At 38.2% G+C, this 20,218-nt stretch overlaps 2 protein-coding genes across 5 annotated transcripts; both read right to left on the reverse strand.

The window, feature by feature from the left end:
* Positions 1 to 271: 271 nt before the first annotated feature.
* Positions 272 to 11,033, reverse strand: pggt1b (protein geranylgeranyltransferase type I, beta subunit). The gene is made up of 9 exons (XM_077521078.1): positions 10,850 to 11,033; positions 10,368 to 10,486; positions 10,002 to 10,066; positions 9,283 to 9,434; positions 9,002 to 9,134; positions 7,709 to 7,754; positions 6,907 to 7,091; positions 6,263 to 6,371; positions 272 to 4,471 (listed from the first exon to the last, which is right to left on the reverse strand). The coding sequence occupies exons 1-9, from the start codon at positions 10,975 to 10,977 to the stop codon at positions 4,329 to 4,331; spliced, it is 1,080 nt and encodes a 359-aa protein (XP_077377204.1). The 5' UTR covers positions 10,978 to 11,033; the 3' UTR covers positions 272 to 4,328.
* A 351-nt stretch (positions 11,034 to 11,384) lies between these two features.
* ccdc112 (coiled-coil domain containing 112) lies at positions 11,385 to 18,007 on the reverse strand. Of its 4 annotated transcripts, none has more exons than XM_077522068.1 (14): positions 17,919 to 18,007; positions 17,096 to 17,208; positions 16,659 to 16,780; positions 16,446 to 16,526; positions 15,699 to 15,774; positions 15,210 to 15,336; positions 15,016 to 15,135; positions 14,804 to 14,941; positions 13,328 to 13,443; positions 13,139 to 13,265; positions 12,934 to 13,071; positions 11,853 to 11,951; positions 11,660 to 11,778; positions 11,385 to 11,524 (listed from the first exon to the last, which is right to left on the reverse strand). In XM_077522068.1, exons 1-14 carry the CDS (start codon positions 17,952 to 17,954, stop codon positions 11,494 to 11,496), a joined length of 1,443 nt encoding a protein of 480 aa, XP_077378194.1. In that variant the 5' UTR covers positions 17,955 to 18,007; the 3' UTR covers positions 11,385 to 11,493. The 4 variants fall into 4 exon arrangements, with proteins under 4 accessions (XP_077378194.1, XP_077378193.1, XP_077378192.1 ...); XM_077522067.1 differs by having other exon boundaries at positions 12,934 to 13,068; positions 16,437 to 16,526; positions 17,919 to 18,006; XM_077522066.1 differs by having other exon boundaries at positions 16,437 to 16,526; positions 17,919 to 17,992.
* Positions 18,008 to 20,218: the final 2,211 nt, after the last annotated feature.

Consider the following 20,218-nt stretch of genomic DNA (forward strand, 5'->3'; position numbering starts at 1 on the left):
GTGCGCCGCTGTGCTCCAGCTGTCGGATCTTACAACAAGGTTCGTTGAAATCTCTACGGCAGTTTTTAATTTGCTCTGCTTACGAGGAACAAAATGGTTGTATTTGAGGGAGGATTTTATTTTTCTCATCTGGATATGGAGTCCATTAAAATTGAGGAATTACGTCACAACATTTGGTTATCTCGAGATTCAACGCAAATTGGTTGACCACATATAATATTTATAACTAGAATATAATATTCAAAACACTCGTAGACACAAAAGAGACAGGCACCTTTATGGATTTTATTTCCCGTAGATACGAGTATTTGCCGCTGAGGTTGGAACCGCACAGTATTCTTGGCTGGACATACAGCCAAACATTTGCATATCCCATCCTAACTCTTTGCTTGCACATATTTACAGTGTTTATTGACATTTCTTTACAAGGCATAGAAAAAATAAATGACATTTCATGTTACATTATGTATATCAGCGGCTGTATGGCAAAGAGTCGCTTAATGTCAGCAGAGGCTCCATCTGCAGTTAAATAGCAAAAGCCAAGTAAGCATTGAAGGGATCTGAGTCAGTGGATTTTTTTTCCCCGTTCTTCGAGAAATGCATTAGCTACAAGATTACTGGAACAAACGGTGCATTGTGGGGAAAATGCATTCAAGTTGTTAGACCGAAGCAAAGGGAAGCCGTCTATGGTTATCAGAACGAATCACGTTACCGAGATCCAGTCGAACACAGACTAATTAGCACAACGTGACAAACATGAGGCACATTTCAAAGTGGTCTTCATCTCGGCGGACACAAACTCAATGAATGTACGACGCTTGGAACAAGACATCATTCCATTAGAATTGATCTCCTCCCCCCTCTGGCAAAGTAGCAGCGCTGACTTTTAAAAGCATAACTGTGCAGATTTTGGGCAAAAAAGAACAAAAAAAATGTATATATATATATATATATATATATATATATATATATATATATATATATATATATATATATATATACATATATATATATGTGCTCAGATCTGTTGCATTTGAGACAGGAATCAGTCATGAGATCAAAGTTAATTTCTTTTCAGAATAGCAAGACAGGCTTGAGGTCTAAGGCAAAAACTAACTATCCATCGATCCATTTTCTGAACCGCGAAGAGTGCAATAATGGATCATTTAGCCTGTTTGACAAAGCCTGCAAAGAACGGCAATTTTCCGCCTTCTTTCGGGGTTGCCGTTCTGTTTACGTCACCAACACAGAATCGCAAGATCAAGTCAAACCGCACATTTTCTGCCTTCAGAGGTAGCGTGTGTTCATGTGATTCCGCTAGGTTGCTATGTTGTCCGACAAGTGACATTTACTTTCAACACGACGGAACGAGTGTACAAGCATTTTACTCACCCTGACTGCAGTAAAGTCCCATTTAAGTAGGGTTCGGTTTAATAAGCAGCAGAGGTGGCTAAATGGTGGATTTACTGTTACATCTCTGATACAGCATGTTTTTTTTTTTTTACCTCTGTAAGAGAAAAAAGCAGCTCAAGCTCCTTTGAAGCTGCAATAAAAATGATCCCCACTTTTCCCTCCCTTCTGTCGCTATTTTCTAACAAATAGGGCCCATGTGGTTCCTTGAACGTTTGACCTTGAAAGGAAGTATGAGAGTCGTAACCGCCTGTGTGTCAAGGATTCCACAATGCCAGCGAAATTCACTTGGCCTGTTGAGTTGAAAGTGTCACTATCCTACAAGTGTTTTGCACATCACACCAGACTCTGGCCCTGGTCATCGAATTATCTAATTGCAGCCATTTTGTGAGGTCAATCAAGCTGTATTAAGTGGCACAGACACAGAATTTGGTGGCGTTTCTACAATGTTCCGTCTACAGAAGGAAGTATCGGAGAAGCGTGTCACAGCTTAATGCCAGGACAGATGTGTGAAGTTATCACCTGAATGATTATCCAACTATGCAGAGTTGTGTACAAAAAGCAGAGGTGGCTAATGTAATGAGTCATAATAAGTTACAGCCATAATACTGAAATTACGTGCAGTCTTAATGTTTAAAGGAAGCAAATTACAACTCAAGCTCCTTTTATACTGCCTGCAAAAGCTGTCATTTTGCACATTTTTAGATTGTTGCTGCATAAACCAGTGCAGCGTGAGAGATCATCCGGTGTGCTGTGGGAAATTGTCACAGAATAGCTTTGTCACCTGTATTTTACTCCAGGTACCTCAATAAAGGTTAGCTATCTGATCGTGTTGCTGTATGAAACCCCGCACAATTGCTGTAATATCCCGCCTTCTAGGTTTTTAAGTGGATAAATGCTACGAATTCTTTCACGGCCTTGACACTGCAATTTTATGGAAACACCATGTAAAAAAAATAAATAAAAAGAGCTATTGTTAGCATTCCCCCCAGTCATAAGGCTATAAAATGAGGCTGGTTGAGCAGTAAGGAGCTTGCCCGCCAGTATGCGTGAATAATGGATGCGTCCAATTACTTATTCATCCCGCTCCACTCTCAGCGCTGCCTCCTCCACGTAGCTTGGTCTAAAAGAAGCTGCTAGCTTCAGTCCCTTGTTGGTGAGGATTTAGCAAGTTGAAGTTCAGTTGACCACAATTTGGCAAAACAGGCCAGCATGGTTTCATCCGCAACATGTGAGTATGCTCTTGCCAACATATTGGGGTGGAAAGCTGGTGGCGGATGGACAAAGGGCAGTTTAGTGGTTTAAAAAAAAAAAAAAAAAAAAAATAGGTAGCGCATAATTTCACTAAAAACATAAAAACAGCAAGGGCCCTAGAAATGAGCCCTGAGGAACACCGGTGTTGAGAGTTCTAACTTTCAGGGATTTAGAAAAGATTATACAAATTTCCCAGCAATGATCAGAGCAGCAGCAGGTTGAGCTGGATTTTGAGCAAGCGTACTTCTTCCCTCTGGGGCCTGAGGTCAAAGATGGCTATCAAGCAAGTTGTTGTACTGACGAGTAACTGCCTACAAGGCCAGGTCAGCACATAGTTCATAAATCCTGGGCGGGTTCAAACAGAAAAATCAAACATCATCTACACTAGGTTCCATTTTATTGATACTTGCCCTAGTTCTTTTGTCTCCTACTTGTTTTCGAAAGTCAAACAAAGACTGGCCCCCCTCCAGGTGGTTCTTGGCCTCAACTCCGTCGGGTATACTGCTACTACTGCGCTGCGCCTGATCAAACCTCCACATTAGTAAACTCAGCCAAAGGGAGGATGGGAAGGAGGAACCTTTGGGAGTTGAACGGGTGAGACACGGAAGATCAAACCTGGCGGGCTTGAAGCAAACTAGAGAGCTTTGAAGAGGCCCCAAAGGTAACGTAAGGGTGTTACTGGATGAGGATAGTTGTTTCCTTCTAAAGGCCTAGATACATCAATCCGATGTCGGCGCGTCGCGTCGAAAAATTACATAAATAAACACCGCACCGACCTCGACTACCTTCAGCGCATGCGCGAGAAGTAACTCGCCTCCAAACCATTTGCAGTGGTAGTCATTATTCCTAAAGGCAACCGGAAACCTCTTTACGGGGGCGGGATATAAAAACGTAAACAATGCATACCGGTTACTTTTTCTCTCACGATGTACTCCCACGTGAATGAAACCCTCCGCCTTTTTGCACAGTATCATGTATAAAAGTAAATCCTACCTGCTATATCCAGTCGCGTCCCCATGTCATGCCATAGTTTCGCTTTCATAATACCTTTGTCGGCATACCCTTTAACGGTAACCAGAGAGACAAAGTCATCTTCACGATTTTCTGTTCAGACATTGTACGTTCAAATGCGGAGGGTACAGCAAGGTGACTATGTGCAAAATGAGCAGGGAAAAAAAAATGGTCCAGGAATGACCAGAACCAGACTGGATTGTAAAGTGGAAAAATTTGTCTGCTAAGTGTTCTTTTGCTTATCTTTGAATGCTCTGCCGATAAATAGCATAGTTGAACACGTTGATCATGAAGATGTTCTTAAAGGATTTACGGTCCATTCTACATGATAATGATCCTGTGTGGTCCATAACGGATATACTGTTACTGCTTCGTCAAGAAACCAAAGTTAGCCTTGCTTAAGGAGAAAATTTGGCACCTGAAATGTCTTCAGGTTTCTGGTGATTTCTGGCACATATTTTTCATCACACTTACACCGACTGCACTCTGTTGACCAAAAGGCAGCTTCAAAGAAGAGTCACTCAACAGCAAGGCCACGTTGCAAAGTTGCTGAGGAGCTGCACACTCCTCAAATAAAAGGAGGCCTGGCGTCAGAAGGACTCCAGTTGCCCCGGATTTGACCTGCCGGATGCTCCTGTCAGCCACAGTTGCCGCTATTGTCCCCTCCATGTCTGCTGCAGATGGCGGAGGCGCTCGAAGGCCCTCTGGGTGATGTTGAGAGCCGGGTGGACTTTCCTCAGGCTGGGCTCTCCGATCAGAGACAGGCCGCATAGGCCCAAGTAAGCGTGCAGAGGGTCTAGTGGCGGAAGAAGGGATAAAAGCGGTTAGCGTCAAAGAGAATTAATAAGAGGAAATGGGTTGGAACTAGGTCAGGGATGGTGAACATGTACTGTATTTGATCAGAAACATCTGCTTGTGTCATGTCAATGCACCAAATTGGTTCACGCAGCTAAACCAATGTGCTAGATCCAGTTCCCGAATGATTCCAATAAGAACAACTTAAGGGATTCTGTATCTGCATCAATAGTGACTCCAGAAAGGGTTCTTCACTAGTGCCTTGCACAATTAATTTTTGTGATCATATATTGACAGTCACAATTAAATTAACCTGACTGTCAGTTGAATTAAAAACTGTAAGCAACCACCAGGGGGGCGAAGCAAGATTACAATATTAATGAAAATAATCGTGAGTCCGAATTGGCAACAAATCTTTGCACACCGTTTGACAAGTAGGCGTCACGCTAATCCACGTTTACTCAATTAAACAACCATCCTACCTCCCATTAACCACCCAAAAAGGAGGAGCCTTCTTTTGTTGTTCCCCTGCTCCTTTGAGCCGCAATGAATAATTCAAAAGAGGTAGCCGCGTGACCCCGGTCCTCTGGGATCGGCGTACAAGCTTGCACAGGGCCGTAAATGGACTGGTAATTGAATTATAATGAAATGACAGATGATTGGAAGGCTGCGTCAGGATCAACCAGTGCATCAGTCAGGATTTATAGCGTCTATACCACAAGATGAGTGCACTGGACCTGCAATTGTCACTGGAGCAATAAAAGCAACCAAGGTTACTAAACCATCAAACAACGCATAAATAAAAATGGTAACTCTGTCATGTGATGTAAAGTGGTTAATTCATTCTCATTCATTCTTATTGGCTTTATCATTACCAGTGCAGACAATATTTACATTGTTTACTGTTGACATTTTAACATTCTTTTGCCTGCCTCCAGTTTGAACCCATTTCCATCAGGAATTTTATATTATGTTTGACCAAGTAGAGAATGTTCATACCATTTAAAATCTATTGTCAATTTATCTCCATCTAGAACATGTTATTCTTACTATATGATACAATAATATTAAGTAGGGATGTTCAATACCACTTTTTCTAAGACCGACGGTACAAGTACTAAACTCTTGAGTAGTCACAATACCAATAGTACATACAATTAAAAATAAATAAATAGTAGTACATTAAAAAAAAATAAAATCAAATGAAATTCCTAAATTAATGATGGATCATTGACAAAGCACTAGTTATTGTATAGAGCATTACAAAAAAAGTGATAACCAAATTGTCCGTCAAAATAAAAGGCTTAAGAGTAATCAGTGCAGAAATAATAATAATAATAATAATAATAATAATAACAATAACAATAACAATAACAATAACAATACTAATAATAATAATAATAATAATAATAATAATAATAAATCACATCCAATTGTGTCCAACATTCTTGTTTTTATTCCTGTGCGATTTGCTTTGGTTCATTTTTGTGTGGAGAAGACATACCGATCAGTCCCTTAAATCTCCTTTCATCTTTTTCAACACTCATCTTTATACAGTACTTATGCGGTTAGTGAATAGAGCAGCCGCTTCACCCTACTGGCCTTTGTAACGTGAACACTTCCATCTCTAGTATCATCAATTACACATTTGAAGGATGCGCACACGCACACACAGAAACACAAGCCTGTGCCGCTCAAAGTGTAGGATTACAGTAGGTGAGTTTAAAAGGAAACTTGGGAGAAATGCTAGGAGGTTTTCCATAGCTGATACTGTTACTGCACAATCACGTACCTGGATGGCTGTCCGGCCACTTAGCGAAGCCACCAACTAATCGATCCTGCGTTGACAGAATGAAGGTCCTGTTCTTGTCAAAGTTGGTGTACTGGAATACATTTAATAGCTGGAACGGCAAGACGTGGAATAATGAGTATTAAGTACATTTTCAGAGCACAAAAGAAGCCGAAGTACAAGTAGATTTATTCTATACAAATAAAGCTGTTGCACCTCTGGCACAGTTGTGACCTAATTATTCACACATTAGCTACATTGGCTTGATGCGTCCGAGGCTTACTCATTGCTGTTTTAAAGTCGAGGAGAGCTTTATTTTTGGATCATGTGTAAACCTCTGGCATAGTTATGACCCAAATGTAGCAAATCAGACTCTCAAAAGTGAGGATTTTTAATGATTGTATTCATTCCATTTTTTTTGTTAATTCCAACTCTCAAAAAGAGGTCTTAGATGCACTATAAACCCTTTTCTCGGATGCATGAGGGTGTGGTATTCATTTTATGTTTTACTGATTATGTATGTTGCATTTTGTCTTTAACTAACCACATTTATTTCCCATTTTAAAGTGTGGGAAAATATGCTATATTGACACACATTTGAATGCTTTCGACAAAGAAATACGCTCACATGAAACATGCGTGCGTACCTCTAACGTTGCGCCCACCCAAAAGGAGTAGCAGGTGTCAACGGGTTTGTTTGGGCGACCGTGGAAGCCGCTCTGCTGCCTCATGATGCACCAGCGGCGGATCCTGTCCAACTCCCGCCGACTCAGCGCCTCCTCCAATCGACCCATCAGACACAAGGAGGCGATGGCGCAGTACGTCCAGCCGCCTGCGTGCAGAAATGAGGAAAACGCAATACAGAAATGGATCATAAAGTGGTCACCTTTTTACTGCATTCTCAGCAGTGCATATTTGTATGGTGTACTAATGAGCTTTCATTTGAGCATGGATTAATATGGACAACAGTGATGGGAATTAATTGATAATCCCATAAACCAGTTACTAATAGCGTGAGTCACATTGACACATCCTATATCTCCAACACAATTCCATTTTAAATGGAAAAAAAACTGTCCTTTGCCACTAGGGGTGGGTGATATGGCCTAAAAATAATATCACGATATTTTCAAGAAATTTGCAGTAACGATATTGGTAATAATTATTGAACAATAGATTTGTGATTGGTGCTTAGCACTTTTATTACAGCACAATATACTATATAAACTAACTTTGTTTTTCAAAATTGAAATGTAAACAAAGTGCAAATATAGCAACCGTAATGGAATGAAATGGAAATTTAAAAAGCTATGTTGAATTATTAAAGAATTAAAGCAAAAAAAAAAAATAATGTAAATTTTGGTCACTTCGATACCACAACAAAAGGTGGTTTGAACCCCCCTGACACGGTCAAACCAAAACCAAATGACATGTGAAGAATTTACTCACCGTGTGACTCTCGCCCAGCTCCCTGGCCAAAACCGCTATCGTACGACTATCAGTGGGAAACAGAAAAGCCAATATTCAATGACAAGAAACATTTCCTACGACAGCATTGTGTTGCTTTGTCTTGCCATTTGTAAAGCTTTTTGTTAGTAAAATTATATATTATTTTCTAACAAAATCATTGTTTTATTTTATTTATAAATATTACTAAATTATATTCTCTATGTAAATGGCGGGGTTTTTTTTTTAAACACATTATATTACAAAAAAAACATACTGTATTTAAATAAGTTGGGATTTCATTACTTTCCTCAAGTTTTTATATTACTTATTAATATTATGACTGTACATTTATGTATATTATATTAATATAGCAACGTATTTATTCCGAAGTTTTTTCCATAGACAAAGTCTATATTACACCCTACAATTACTGTTGGTTAACGTAGATTTTTCATACGCTGAACATATGGGATGTGTTATAATGCATAGTATAATGTAATGATATACTACTGTCAATAATAGTATACATACTATGCTACAGTATGTATAGCATTAGACTAATACTCAACATGCAACATCATAAACTAATTTTTCTTGTTAAGAATAATCTACATTATTTTCTTCTTCCTTAATATTAGTCTTCTGTTATTGTTTGCACTACACTCTATCTTGCTACCTACTCTATGTATCACACAGTGACATTTTTTTATTATAATTTGTACTGGTTTAATTATAAATATTTAGTGGTTAAAAACAATTGAAATATCTCTTTAAAAAATGAATGAATGAATGAATGAATGAATGAATGAATGAATGAATAAATAAATAAATAAATAAATAAATAAATAAATAAATAAACTTTTACACAGGTTAGGACCTAACCTCAATAAAGTTTTATCCCTAATAGACGTCATCTAGCTCTCCCTGCAGTTGACTAAACACCCCAGCATGACTAATGACAAAATACAGCAATATAATAAAGGGGTTTTACATTTCAAATTCCTAATTGAAGAAAAAAAATACATGAATGATGCAAAGTGTTGTTAGAAAAACAGAGCTTGCTGAATAGTAAGTACTCTTCTACTGGGGAACTAGAGAAACCTCTGCAGCAGTTTAAGAACCGTGACCTCCTCCATTCATTATAAATGGAGGTGTTTCTTGGCAGAGTGCCACCATTTTGAAGGTGGGTGGCCTCATTCAAGTCCAGCTCTGCTGAGTGGAAACAATCAAGAGCCTAAATGGCGTTTAGCCTTTCACTGATCGCACTGTGGACGTGACTGCTCATCTACTCACCAGGCTTCCTCGAATGTACTCGATGGCCTTTTGGATATCCATGCCCGACCAGTCGTCCAGCATGTAACAGATACTGGCAGCGCAGTAAATAAAACGGATGTCGTTTTCACTGCCTTCTGGCACGGCGTAGAAACTGCAGAGAGCAAGACATATGAAGTGGGGGGGTGGGGAGAATGATGTGGGTGAAATTGCATTCGTTGCCATGTCCAACATACACGAATAAACACCTCACTCAAATCAAGCTGTTGGCATACGGGTACTTGCTGTGTGCGCATACCAACCTGCCGTCATCTAGCTGCAGGGCTCTGAGGCCGGCCAGGCATGCCTGCTTGTTGACCCGACTAAGGTCATCTCCCAGAATGAGTAGTGAGCACAGTCCTGTGTAGGTCATGGCGACATGCCCGCTGTCATAAGGATGCAACACTCCCGGCCCCTGAATAATACAAATAATGATTGAGGTGACAGTCATAAAAGTGCAGCACAGTTAGTAGGAAAAAAATGTCATCTCTGTTCTGTATAAACGTCCAGCAACATGGAATGGTGGGGGTTGAAAACTAATTCATCCTAGAATTTTCTGCCTTTTTTTAATAGAATATGGGGCAGGGGTCGATACTACTTATACTTACTTAGTAGCGACCTCTCACAAGTTGCAAAATAATTCATCAGTTTCACCGATTGATACATATTTGGGTGGTGGAAAGACATATCTCTCATAGAAGGACACACCCCCAAAAAAAGTCTTAAGGACCTATACGCAAATGTGAACAGGATGTCAGCCATTTTACAGTCATTTTGAGCATATTCCTTCTTAAAAATGTGCCTGAATGAGACCTGGAAGAACTCGACTTCTCGCCTGTACACTTAAAAGCGAGGCGACAATAAACTGACTTGAGGTGAAATAGATTTTTTTTTTTTTTTGCCTAAGCCATGTCAAAAATGTGCCATGGAATAAGGATGTGCAGTAGCCTATTCATCTCTGCACAATTGCAAAAGAAGCTACCTTCGTGCTGTAAGGAATTCCGATGTGCGATGATCCTCGAAAACCACAACGGCTGAGGTTGGATTCTGGGAAAAGATAAGCAGTGAAAGACATTAACATTTTTTGGTAAAATACTTTAAAACAGGAATAAATCATCATCACAAACTGCCAAGTCTTAAAAAAAAAACATTATACAGAAGCAAGCGTGAGGAACAACAGAGCGCTGCTGCCATCTACTGAACATAACTAGAAAGTTAAAAAAAAAAAAAAAAAAAAGAAGGGTTCATAGCCTACTCTCAAATTATAAATAGAAAATGCATGTATCGTGAACATGTTGAAGATGTTGTGTAAATGTTTCACTGTAAAATGGCAGTGAGCTTGACTCACGGTCTTCCGTAGGTAGAACCTGCAATGAGTAGATCCACTCGATCATGTTGTTACTGTCGATAACATCCAGAGCATCGAGTACATCCAGACCAGAAAGGGCGAAAAATATTATGGTCAACCTGGAAAGACATTGAATATTATTGATACGTTAAAGCCCCTGAATGGAGAGCAAAATGTTAATGTTGATGAACAGTTACCAGATGGTCATGTTCATCTAAAAGGGAAACCGTTTACAATTCACAAAAAAAATGTCAGATACTAATGATAAAAGCAACTTTTGAGTCACGCAGTAATCAAGCACAAATTACTTGAATTTAAAACAATTGTATTGTTGATGTAACAAGTTCCTGTTGCTGTCATAACTTCACTAGCTGGTGTTCGCACGCATGCTAACTAGCGCAGGAGGTTCCCCTTTAAAAAAAAAAAAAAAAAAATCTGAAATGGCTGTCAAGTGAAAAGTCTAAGCTTCGCTCGGAGCTCACCTGGTCGTCTCCAGAGAGGCGTATCTCTCCGGTAAAACCTGCAGAGTCCTTTGGAAGAAGCGTACGTGTCGGTCTCGGAGAAAGTCGAGCTGCTCGAGCTCCTCCGAGAGGTTCTCCTCTTCCGCCATCTTTGCTTCCCAGATTCGTATCCGTGTTCACGGTGACTGGTTCCGGTGTTTTTTGGTGTCAAAATAAAAGCATAACTCTGCAAACGGCGGCGTATTATTAAGTTTCAAAATTAGAGTGTCATCGTGTCAAGCTCAGTTTCTTTCACCAAAGTTTTTTTTGGGCCAGGTTATTGTCTGATTTTAACCATTTGTCAGTTCTTTGCTGTTTTTTTTGTCAAGTGACTTTGGTCACCAGCCAATCACGAAACACATCTAAACAACTATCCACCAATTTCCTATACCGGCGTAAACCACACAGGAAGACTGCACCTGAGGTTCAAACTCAGAACCTTGCAACTGTAAGATGACGACCTATTTTTGAAGTATTCAATAAACATTGCAAATTGACAATGAGTAAATTGATACAGTTGTGGCACATAAATCAATTCACTTTAATCAAGTCAATCAAGCAACATTTGGAAAAATTACAAGATACGTTTTAGGAAGAATTGCTGTGAACGCTGTATGATTAATTCTTCACAGTCCCAGTCTCCAGCTGGGAACAGATCTGGAAAAAAATAAAAATATATCAAATGTAGGTGTGAAAGATTTTTTTTTACATAATCAGTGGCTACTTAATTTAAAAAAATATAAAAATACTGAAGTGTCTATAAAAGTCAGCATAATACATGTCAATGCAGACCTGCGAGGCATGTGAAACGCACGTCCTCCTTCTGAAGTTCCTGCACTCTTCAGGCGCTCCTGCCATCCCTTGGTGGGCTGCGTCAGCCTAGATGGGTCTCTGACTATGTGACCATCCACCTGCACCAGAAATAAGACACTTTTTTCATGCAATACAGTATATTGAAATCTTATTTTGTATCTACAGTGCTCACTTTCTCCTTTAGCTTAGCCATGATCCTCTCCTGACGCTCTTTGTCCTCTTTTTGCCGAAGCAGCTTCTCCTGACGCTTGGCCTGCACACGCTCAAGATCCTGCGGTTAATAAATTGCAATTCACTCCTTAGTAAGCATATTAATTGGGATATACTGAATGACATCATTTAATCAATATCAGAGACACTGGGCCCACCCTGGACTGGTTGTCAGCCAAAACATGTACTGTAAAGTAGTGTTAATTTTGTCAACGAAAAATAAACCAAAATAATTTTGTTTATTCAATTAACACTACTAAGACAAACCAACCACTCCTCAACACAAGGACAACATGCAGACTTCACACAGCACAGTCGGAGTCCAGGTTGAAAGCCCCAATCTCAGAACTGTGACGCAGACATGCTAACAACTCATGCTAACAAATCATGATCACAATTTAACAACATTTATTAATAATATTGTCCCTAAATTTAGTATGGCCCGCCCTTAACTCATTCACTCCCAGCCATTTTCACAGAAGCAATCCCGTTCGCTCCCGGCTGTTTTACTGGATTTTGACTGATTTTGCAAGGCCCACAGAATATTGTGTTCTATTGCTATAAAAGCATGGAATCTATCAAAAGAAATATTAAAGTCTCTTCTTTCATCAGGAAAAAAAAAGTATGTTTCTATCTGTTTCCGTTTTGCAGCAATTAGCATTAGAAGAGAGCTAAGTTTCATCAGTTTTCACAAATCTAAATAAAATGTTAAGTAATTGAGCTTTTTTTCTAGATGGCCCTGCTTGATCTCCTTTGCTCTGCTGCCACCTGCTGGCCGTTTGTATAATAACTACCATTTCTGCAACCGTTCTTTGTTGAGAGGCTGCATCAAAGAATTATGTATGCCCTAGCATTAAAAAAACAACAACAACAAAAACGTATAAATACGTCTTTGGGACACTTAAAACATAAAAAAAAAGTATTGACACGTTATTGGGAGCAAATGAGTTAAAAAAAAGACAGAAAATGCCCCTGATAGCAAAAAGGTTCCCCCGCTCGAAATAATAAGTAAATATGTTGTTAGGAAAGACTGCGTTAAGTACCCTTTTAATCAAGTTTCTGATGCCTTTTGTTGTCTGTTTTTTCCTCCTTGTCCGTTTCTCATCCGCCTCCTCTCCTTTCCCCCCTTGCAGTTCCTTCCCGAGGCTCAGCTTGGTCTCCCGCAGATAAAAACGTTTCTGCTGTTCAAGTTTAGTGTTACACATTGTGAAGCTTCAACAAGGAATTGGTGTTGTGTTCATTCCATACCTTGACTATTTTTTTCTTGTGGCTCTCCCCTGCTCGCTTGTGCTCCGCCGCCGCCTGCTCCTCTTTGTGTCTCTTGCTCTCCCTCCACACCTCCAGTTGCTGAGCCAAAAGCTTCCTCTCCTCCTCACTTATGAAACGCTAATCTATGATAAACATTTTGCACGTCTGTTTGTACTTTGACTCACGTACTTGTTCTGCTGAGCCTTTGTGTCTTTCTTCTTCCTCTCAGCTTCCAACAATTCCGCCTGCTTCTGTAAGTGTAGTTGTCGTTCCAGTTGCTTCCTGCTCTTCCACCTTTGGATCGCCTGCACATGATAAGCACTATGTGGCATGTTTTACTCTTTTCGACTTGTGTAAGAGACCAACGTGTCCACAAAAACAAAGATACACGTATGTATGTGCAAGTACCAAGAAGTGCCAGGTTGTAGGTGACCTCAATGTATCTTAAAAGTATCTCAACTTGTTTATGATACTGTATTTGCCAATGTACCGCTTTCACTTTTCGTGAGCTGTATACTCTATCCTTGAAATAATTTCAATATTGTTCCATCATATGCACATTACTATATTAGTTGTATTATTAACACGGCGTAATTGATACACAACTTGCATTTCATGTGTGTTTAAGTAACCCTATGTTTGTTTTTAAAATAGTAAAGAAATGTAATACATTTAAAAATAAAGTATATATTGGAATATTCATGCTACTTTAATCAAAAATTGATTAAAAATAAATAAATAAATAAATAAATAAATAAATAATTGTCTTTATAGAAACTCTAAGACTAGTATTTATTTTTTGCATTTAAGTAACAAATTTTAAAATAAAGTTTTTAAAATCATAGACATATGCATTACATACATTCATATACATTTCTTTAAATATATATATATATATATATATATATATATATATATATATATATATATATATATATATATATATATACGTGTATTTATTATTAAATGATGTATAATGAATACAATAATTAAAAACATAACATTTTAGTGTTGTATTTTTGTGTGTTTAAATAAAAATGGTGCTTTTTAAAATAATGTGATGAACACAAATGTAAAGAATATTAAATAATTATACATGCATTTATGCAATAAATAATGTTAACATTTTTAATTTAAAAACGTATTAAATATATCTATACGTTATCTATCTATCCGTCAATCCATCCATCCATCCATATGATATATTCATACAAAAATATACCTCTAAATAATAAATCTAAAATGCATTAAGAAATTACAGTAAGTTTTTGTATGGTTGACTTGGTATGTTAGATATATTTTTCAACTTGTACATACTGCTTTAAAACATTGAATATCATTAATGTTATGATATTAATATCTATCTAAGCTTTATTCGAAGATTTATTCCGGGAAGGCAATTGCAAGATTGTCAATTGCCGTTCTGACCTGGAATTGATATCTATAATGATATTATTACATTAACTAAGATTTGTTCAAATAGATGTAACAAACAAAAGATGAAATGCAAAAAAGAATCAGAATGTTAAAAAAAATTTGGAGTGTAAAAGACCTATTTAAATTTTTATGACTTATTTAAGTTACAGTATGTATGCATGCTAAGATGATGTACTCAGTTCTGTGACCAACAGCAGACATCTGCTTGGAGTCATATTCACTCCTTACCTGTCTCCTTTTGTCCTGCAGGTGGATCAGCTCCTGGTACCAGCGCTCGTGTTCCTCCAACTCCTCCTGACTTTTATTGGGTAGATACCGTTTGACTTCTTTCCTGAAGTCTGGCCGCCCGCCGCGATTCCTCCACACCTGTCAATCAAGCAGATGACTCACCTGCGATACAATTAAGCGAGCCAAAAGGTCGTCTCGCGGCCGCACTGCACCTTGAGGAAGGCCTGGTGATCAAACTCTTCCCAACCGCCGCAGACGCCTCCCGTCCTTTGGATGAAAGATTGCAGATCTCGGACCTCGCAGGGGAGGTCGTGGTCCAAATCTTTGCTCGGCTGTCAAGACAACAACAGAGGTGAAATCAATTAGACGGAGACGAAGGAGAAGAGGAAGAGGAGGAGACGTCAACCTTAACAGCTGAACTGGTAGAGATTTTCGGGTCTGGCTTGCTGGGCTGACTCCAATTTTCAACCTTCCTCTCATAGGCCGCCATCTCCTGCGCGTACGTCCTCTCCTCCTTCAACAACTCCCCCAAACTACAAGAGGCGAGAGAACAATACTATGTCATTTAGTACTTGTGTTTATTTTCAGTGTTTCCTCCAAAGTGGCTTTTTAAAGCTTCATGTTATGTCCATTCTGTTTTAAGGAAGTTTTAACATGCAAGTGTGCAAAAAGGACAAAGAAAAAAAACACATGAAGTTATTCCTTTTTGATAACATTTGCTAAGATTTGCTGACAGCTCGCAGGATGATTTTTTGACTTTCAAAATGTCCCACTTTTGGGGCTTTTCACTTTGGAGGTTCGATGGTATTATTTGATCAATTAGGGGTAAAAATGAAATGTGCGTAAAAATACTGAAGTGTTGTTTGTTTTGTTTTGTTTTTTTGTTTTTTTTTACCAGGAGTGCTGCTTTTCTTTCAAATGATTCATTGAAAATTCCACCTCAGTCATGATCTCCTCCAGCTTCTCAATCACTGTAAAAATAAACATCAGTTACTCTTGTGATCTAAGTTTTCATTAAAAGCAGACAATTAAAGAAAATATATAACCCAACCTACAGGACTGTCTCAGAAAATTAGAAGATTGTGATAAAGTCCATTATTTTCTGTAATGCAATTAAATAAGCAAAAATGCCACACATTCTGGATTTATTACAAATCAACTGAAATATTGCAAGCCTTTTATTGTTTTAATATTGCTGATTATGGCATTTTTTTTAACTAGATCTGAGGATATATTATAATATTTTGAGTTTTCTTAAGCTGTAAGCCATAATCAGCAATATTAAAACTTAACTATAGCGCTGCTATTCTATGCCGCAAATTAACTGTATGACAAACAGTGATGATATTCTTAGAACAGGAAATGGAACTTATTGTTGTCACATTAATGGCTTCTTGCTGCTCAGGAAAATGTGATTTAGGTACAATTTTTTTAACTAGATTTTATGGGCAATTTCAATGGAATCATTATTTAGGTACATTTTGTTTTGTTTTCCTACCTGTAAACAATGTTATTGTTCGTACTGTGCAGTTTAGGCCTACTACGCATATTTTAATGTTGGTGATAATGGTGGTACTTGCAGAAGTAACTATTGTACCACATAATGGATTGTGTTCAAAATGGTGTGACTTACATTCCGTACTTGGTTTGATGTCTATTAGCTGTTGCTGAAATTGTCTGACGCCATTTTTAATCTTGGCCAACTGCGTCTGCAAGTGCATCTCTGAAGAGGGAAGTAACAAAAATGAATGAATAGAAACGCGATAATGTCTAATAAAACTAGATGAATAGAATCCAAATCAAGTCTCTGAGGGCATGTTTAATTAAGTGGAGATTTGTACAAACTGTGACCCACTTTCTTCACTTCTCTTTTCAACCAGTGCTTTCTCATACTCGTCCAGCTCTCTTGCAACATCCACCCATCCATTTTTCTTGCACTGAACACTCAGTGGCCAGTCTTTTTCCAACTTGTCAACCCTGAGGAAAAGGCATGAAAAAAAGTTAATTCTTCTTTGCTTTTTCGTTGGCTTTTTATCTGGAGGGGGGGGGGGGGGGGGGGGGGGGTGAGGACAATGACAATAACCATAGACCCCAAAATGGTATTTGACATAGGACGCCACCACATTTCCAATAGGGAAAAATGATTCTATGACCAAATTGTCTAGAGAAGTGTCCTCAAACAAATAATATACATTAGAGTTGCACTAAGATCCGAAAGCGCAAGAGCACAAGGTTTACCACACCAGTCGTGGAAAAATAATGTTTATGGATTTATTATTGCATTCAACTTACAGCCTCCTGGTGCTTTCGGCTTCCTTGAGAAACTGCGTCGCTTTGAGTCTGCAGGAGTCTCTCCGTTCCACGCTGGACCGGCCATCAGGGGAGGATGGAGGGTCTGAATCCCCCTGTTTCATTTAATAATGTACAGGTGCATCTCAGTAAATTACAATATTGTGGACAACTTTATTTCAGTAGTTAAAGGGGAAAATGTGAAATTCTTTTACTATCATATGACAGCTAACAAAAAAAATACCTGAACTACCTGAACAAATAATTATTTTTATAAATTACATAGGAATCTGACAAAACATTACCCTGTATGTTTAATGAATCTGTAGAACTACAGCACGGACTAGATGAAAATTTCTAGAATATAAAACATATTACAATGAACCTGTATATTTATTCTATTCAGAATACAAAAGTTCCAAATATCAAAAAGAATACATTTTGATGTCTAATCAATTACGTCACACAAGCAACGTCAAATGAAAGCAGCCAACGAAACAGTACAATATTTAAAACATATCCATAAAATTGATATGAAATTTCAAAAAAAAAAAAAAAAGAAGAAGAAAAAACACAAAACATTAAGCACTAGTGTTTTTGATAAATCCAAGTCGGTAAGTGGAAGTCTAGTTTAACTTCGAGCGTTAACGTTAACCACGAGCTCCCTGGCTTGGACATATTCCTAGCTATACAGGCACGGTGTGTAAATTACAAACGTAAAAAAAAAAACGAAACTAGCATCCTCTCCTGCTTTATACGCACACTTTAACTACCACAAATAACAGAAACGATTTATTTTAAATAATTTGTTCATCGTGATAGTTACCAAAGATTGTTGACGGGCGGTTGCTATGGCGGCCATGTTGGATTGGGCATTCCAATAAAGCAAACGGAAGTGCTCTTTGGAGAAAAAGGAGACTGATTATTTTTGCGCCGAAAATCCAGCAGAGGACGCTGACCGCACAGTAGTCGACTAGTCGTGTTAAGTAACCTTACAGTTTAGTGTGGAGAGTAAAATTGGTTATTTTTGGAACGTTACCTCAATTAATTTGAGCTGTTACAAGTATGAAATAATTAGTAAATTTGACATAATATTGTAGTTTGATTTTATGGGCATCATTTCATCTTAATGCTTCCTGTGACTATTAGTGTCAAATGTGAAAAAAGAAGGCATGAATGACGATAATAATAATAATAATAATTTTAATAATAATAATATCAAATTACCCTCGACGATACACCAACCTTCTTTTTGCAGCAACCTTTTGACGTATCAGGACTCAGGAGCTATAATACACGTCAGGCGACAGGCACTAAAGTATAAATAGACACCAGAGTCCATTATTGAGTGCACATATCGAGGATGTGGTGTCTCCCATGGGAGCTGTCACGTCGCTGCAAATAGCAGCCGCTCCTCCTCGACGACGCTTCCACTTCCTGTCCGTGTCCTTGGCTAAACCAAATTGATATGTGCCACCTTTGTAGAGTACGAAAAGTGATCATGTATGCTGGCAGACACACACACTAGCAAAGTTACCTGACGCTTGGTGCATCAAATGGAGCTCGAGCCCAGCAAAATGCCCAATAAAATATATTCATGCAGTGTTCACACACACAAACTGGCAAAGTGGCCTGACTGACACTTGAGCGTGGCTGAAACTGAATAGGGTGCTAAAACGTGGTAGTGCACAATATATTGGCCGTGCAGGCAGGCAGCGAACCATACTCTGTGTCTGTTATTTAGTGGCTGATCTGCCAGGATATACTTATACAAGTTCTGACGAGGTTAAAAAAAAACATCTAGAAAATTCCTGCAGAAATTTTGAATGGAAACGCTGACTCTTGCAAGTCCGAAAGCCGCATTTACGATGGTTTGGAGGTGAGGTGGGCTTGACCTGTAGAACTATTTGAACCTTTATTGTCAATCAAAAGTAAAGTCTTTTAATGGTTGAGTTAGAAATGAGTACTGAAATGTGAATTTATTTAGATGGTTTAAAATGTTTTTAGGAGTAAGAATAAGATGAACAGATTAAAAGGCGAATGGTTGGTCAAAAAAAGTGGAAATTAGAGGTAAATCACCTAAAATGTTACTATTATTATTATTATTATTATTAATGAATTTATTTAGCTCAATAGTTGGCATAGAAGTAGTTGGAATGGTTTGAACTGGTTATTAATGTTTTGTTCCGTTTTTTATCTTAATTTGGGGCATTGGAGAAAGAAAAAGAAATAAATACATACCAAATACTTTCAAATTGGAATATTTGAATGAGTCAAAAATGTAAGTAAATGAAAGTAGAACTAAATCACCAAAATGTTAATTTTGGGCATTTTAGTTTAATGTTTGAATGGCTTGAATCAGTCAAAAAGTGTGAAGTGTTATTCCCCTTAAAATGTTAATTTGTGGCTTTTATTTTGAAATTTATAAAAGGAATAGGAATGAGCTGAACACAGTAAAATGTTCAAAAAGTGTGCTAACTAGAGGTAACTCTCTAAAATATTAATTTTGGACTTCCATTTCAAAAGAAATAGGAATGAGTGAACAGTTTAATGTTGGGCTTTTTTTATTTTGAAATTTGCAACAAACAGGAATGCAGCAAACCACATCATGTCATACAGTATATGAAAAAAAAAATGCCCTCATAAGATGATGTACTGGTATACTGCAGTAAGCACAAAAAAAAAGCTCACAAATGGATTAAGTAAATCTATTCTGGAGTTCAGTGAACCGTCATGTCACATCATTCTAATAACTCGTCCCAAATGTGATTCCAGTCTGAACTCAGTGGCACCACTGCAATACTTTAGAAGCCCCAGTTAACCTCCCATTTGTTCTGCAGTACAGTAAGTGCTTTATTTCAGGCCTCTGTTGACTAGCCTCCAAAACTTCAAAACAGATTAATTTTGTCTGCATGTCGTGACTTTCATGTTTGAAGTGTAATCAAAGTACAAAGTCATCATTTGTTCAGTCACAATCACGTGACTCATTATGTGAATCTTGACTTGTGTTTGAGTGTAGCCGTCTGTGTCATCTTTATGAGGTCAGACAGAAAAGACAACAAATGAAGGCTCAGGTTACATTGGTGACAGGAAGGCGTGAAAAAGCAGAGCTGGGAGCAGACGAGC

The sequence above is a fragment of the Festucalex cinctus genome, chromosome 5, assembly GCF_051991245.1.
Source record: "Festucalex cinctus isolate MCC-2025b chromosome 5, RoL_Fcin_1.0, whole genome shotgun sequence".
NCBI lineage: Eukaryota > Metazoa > Chordata > Actinopteri > Syngnathiformes > Syngnathidae > Festucalex > Festucalex cinctus.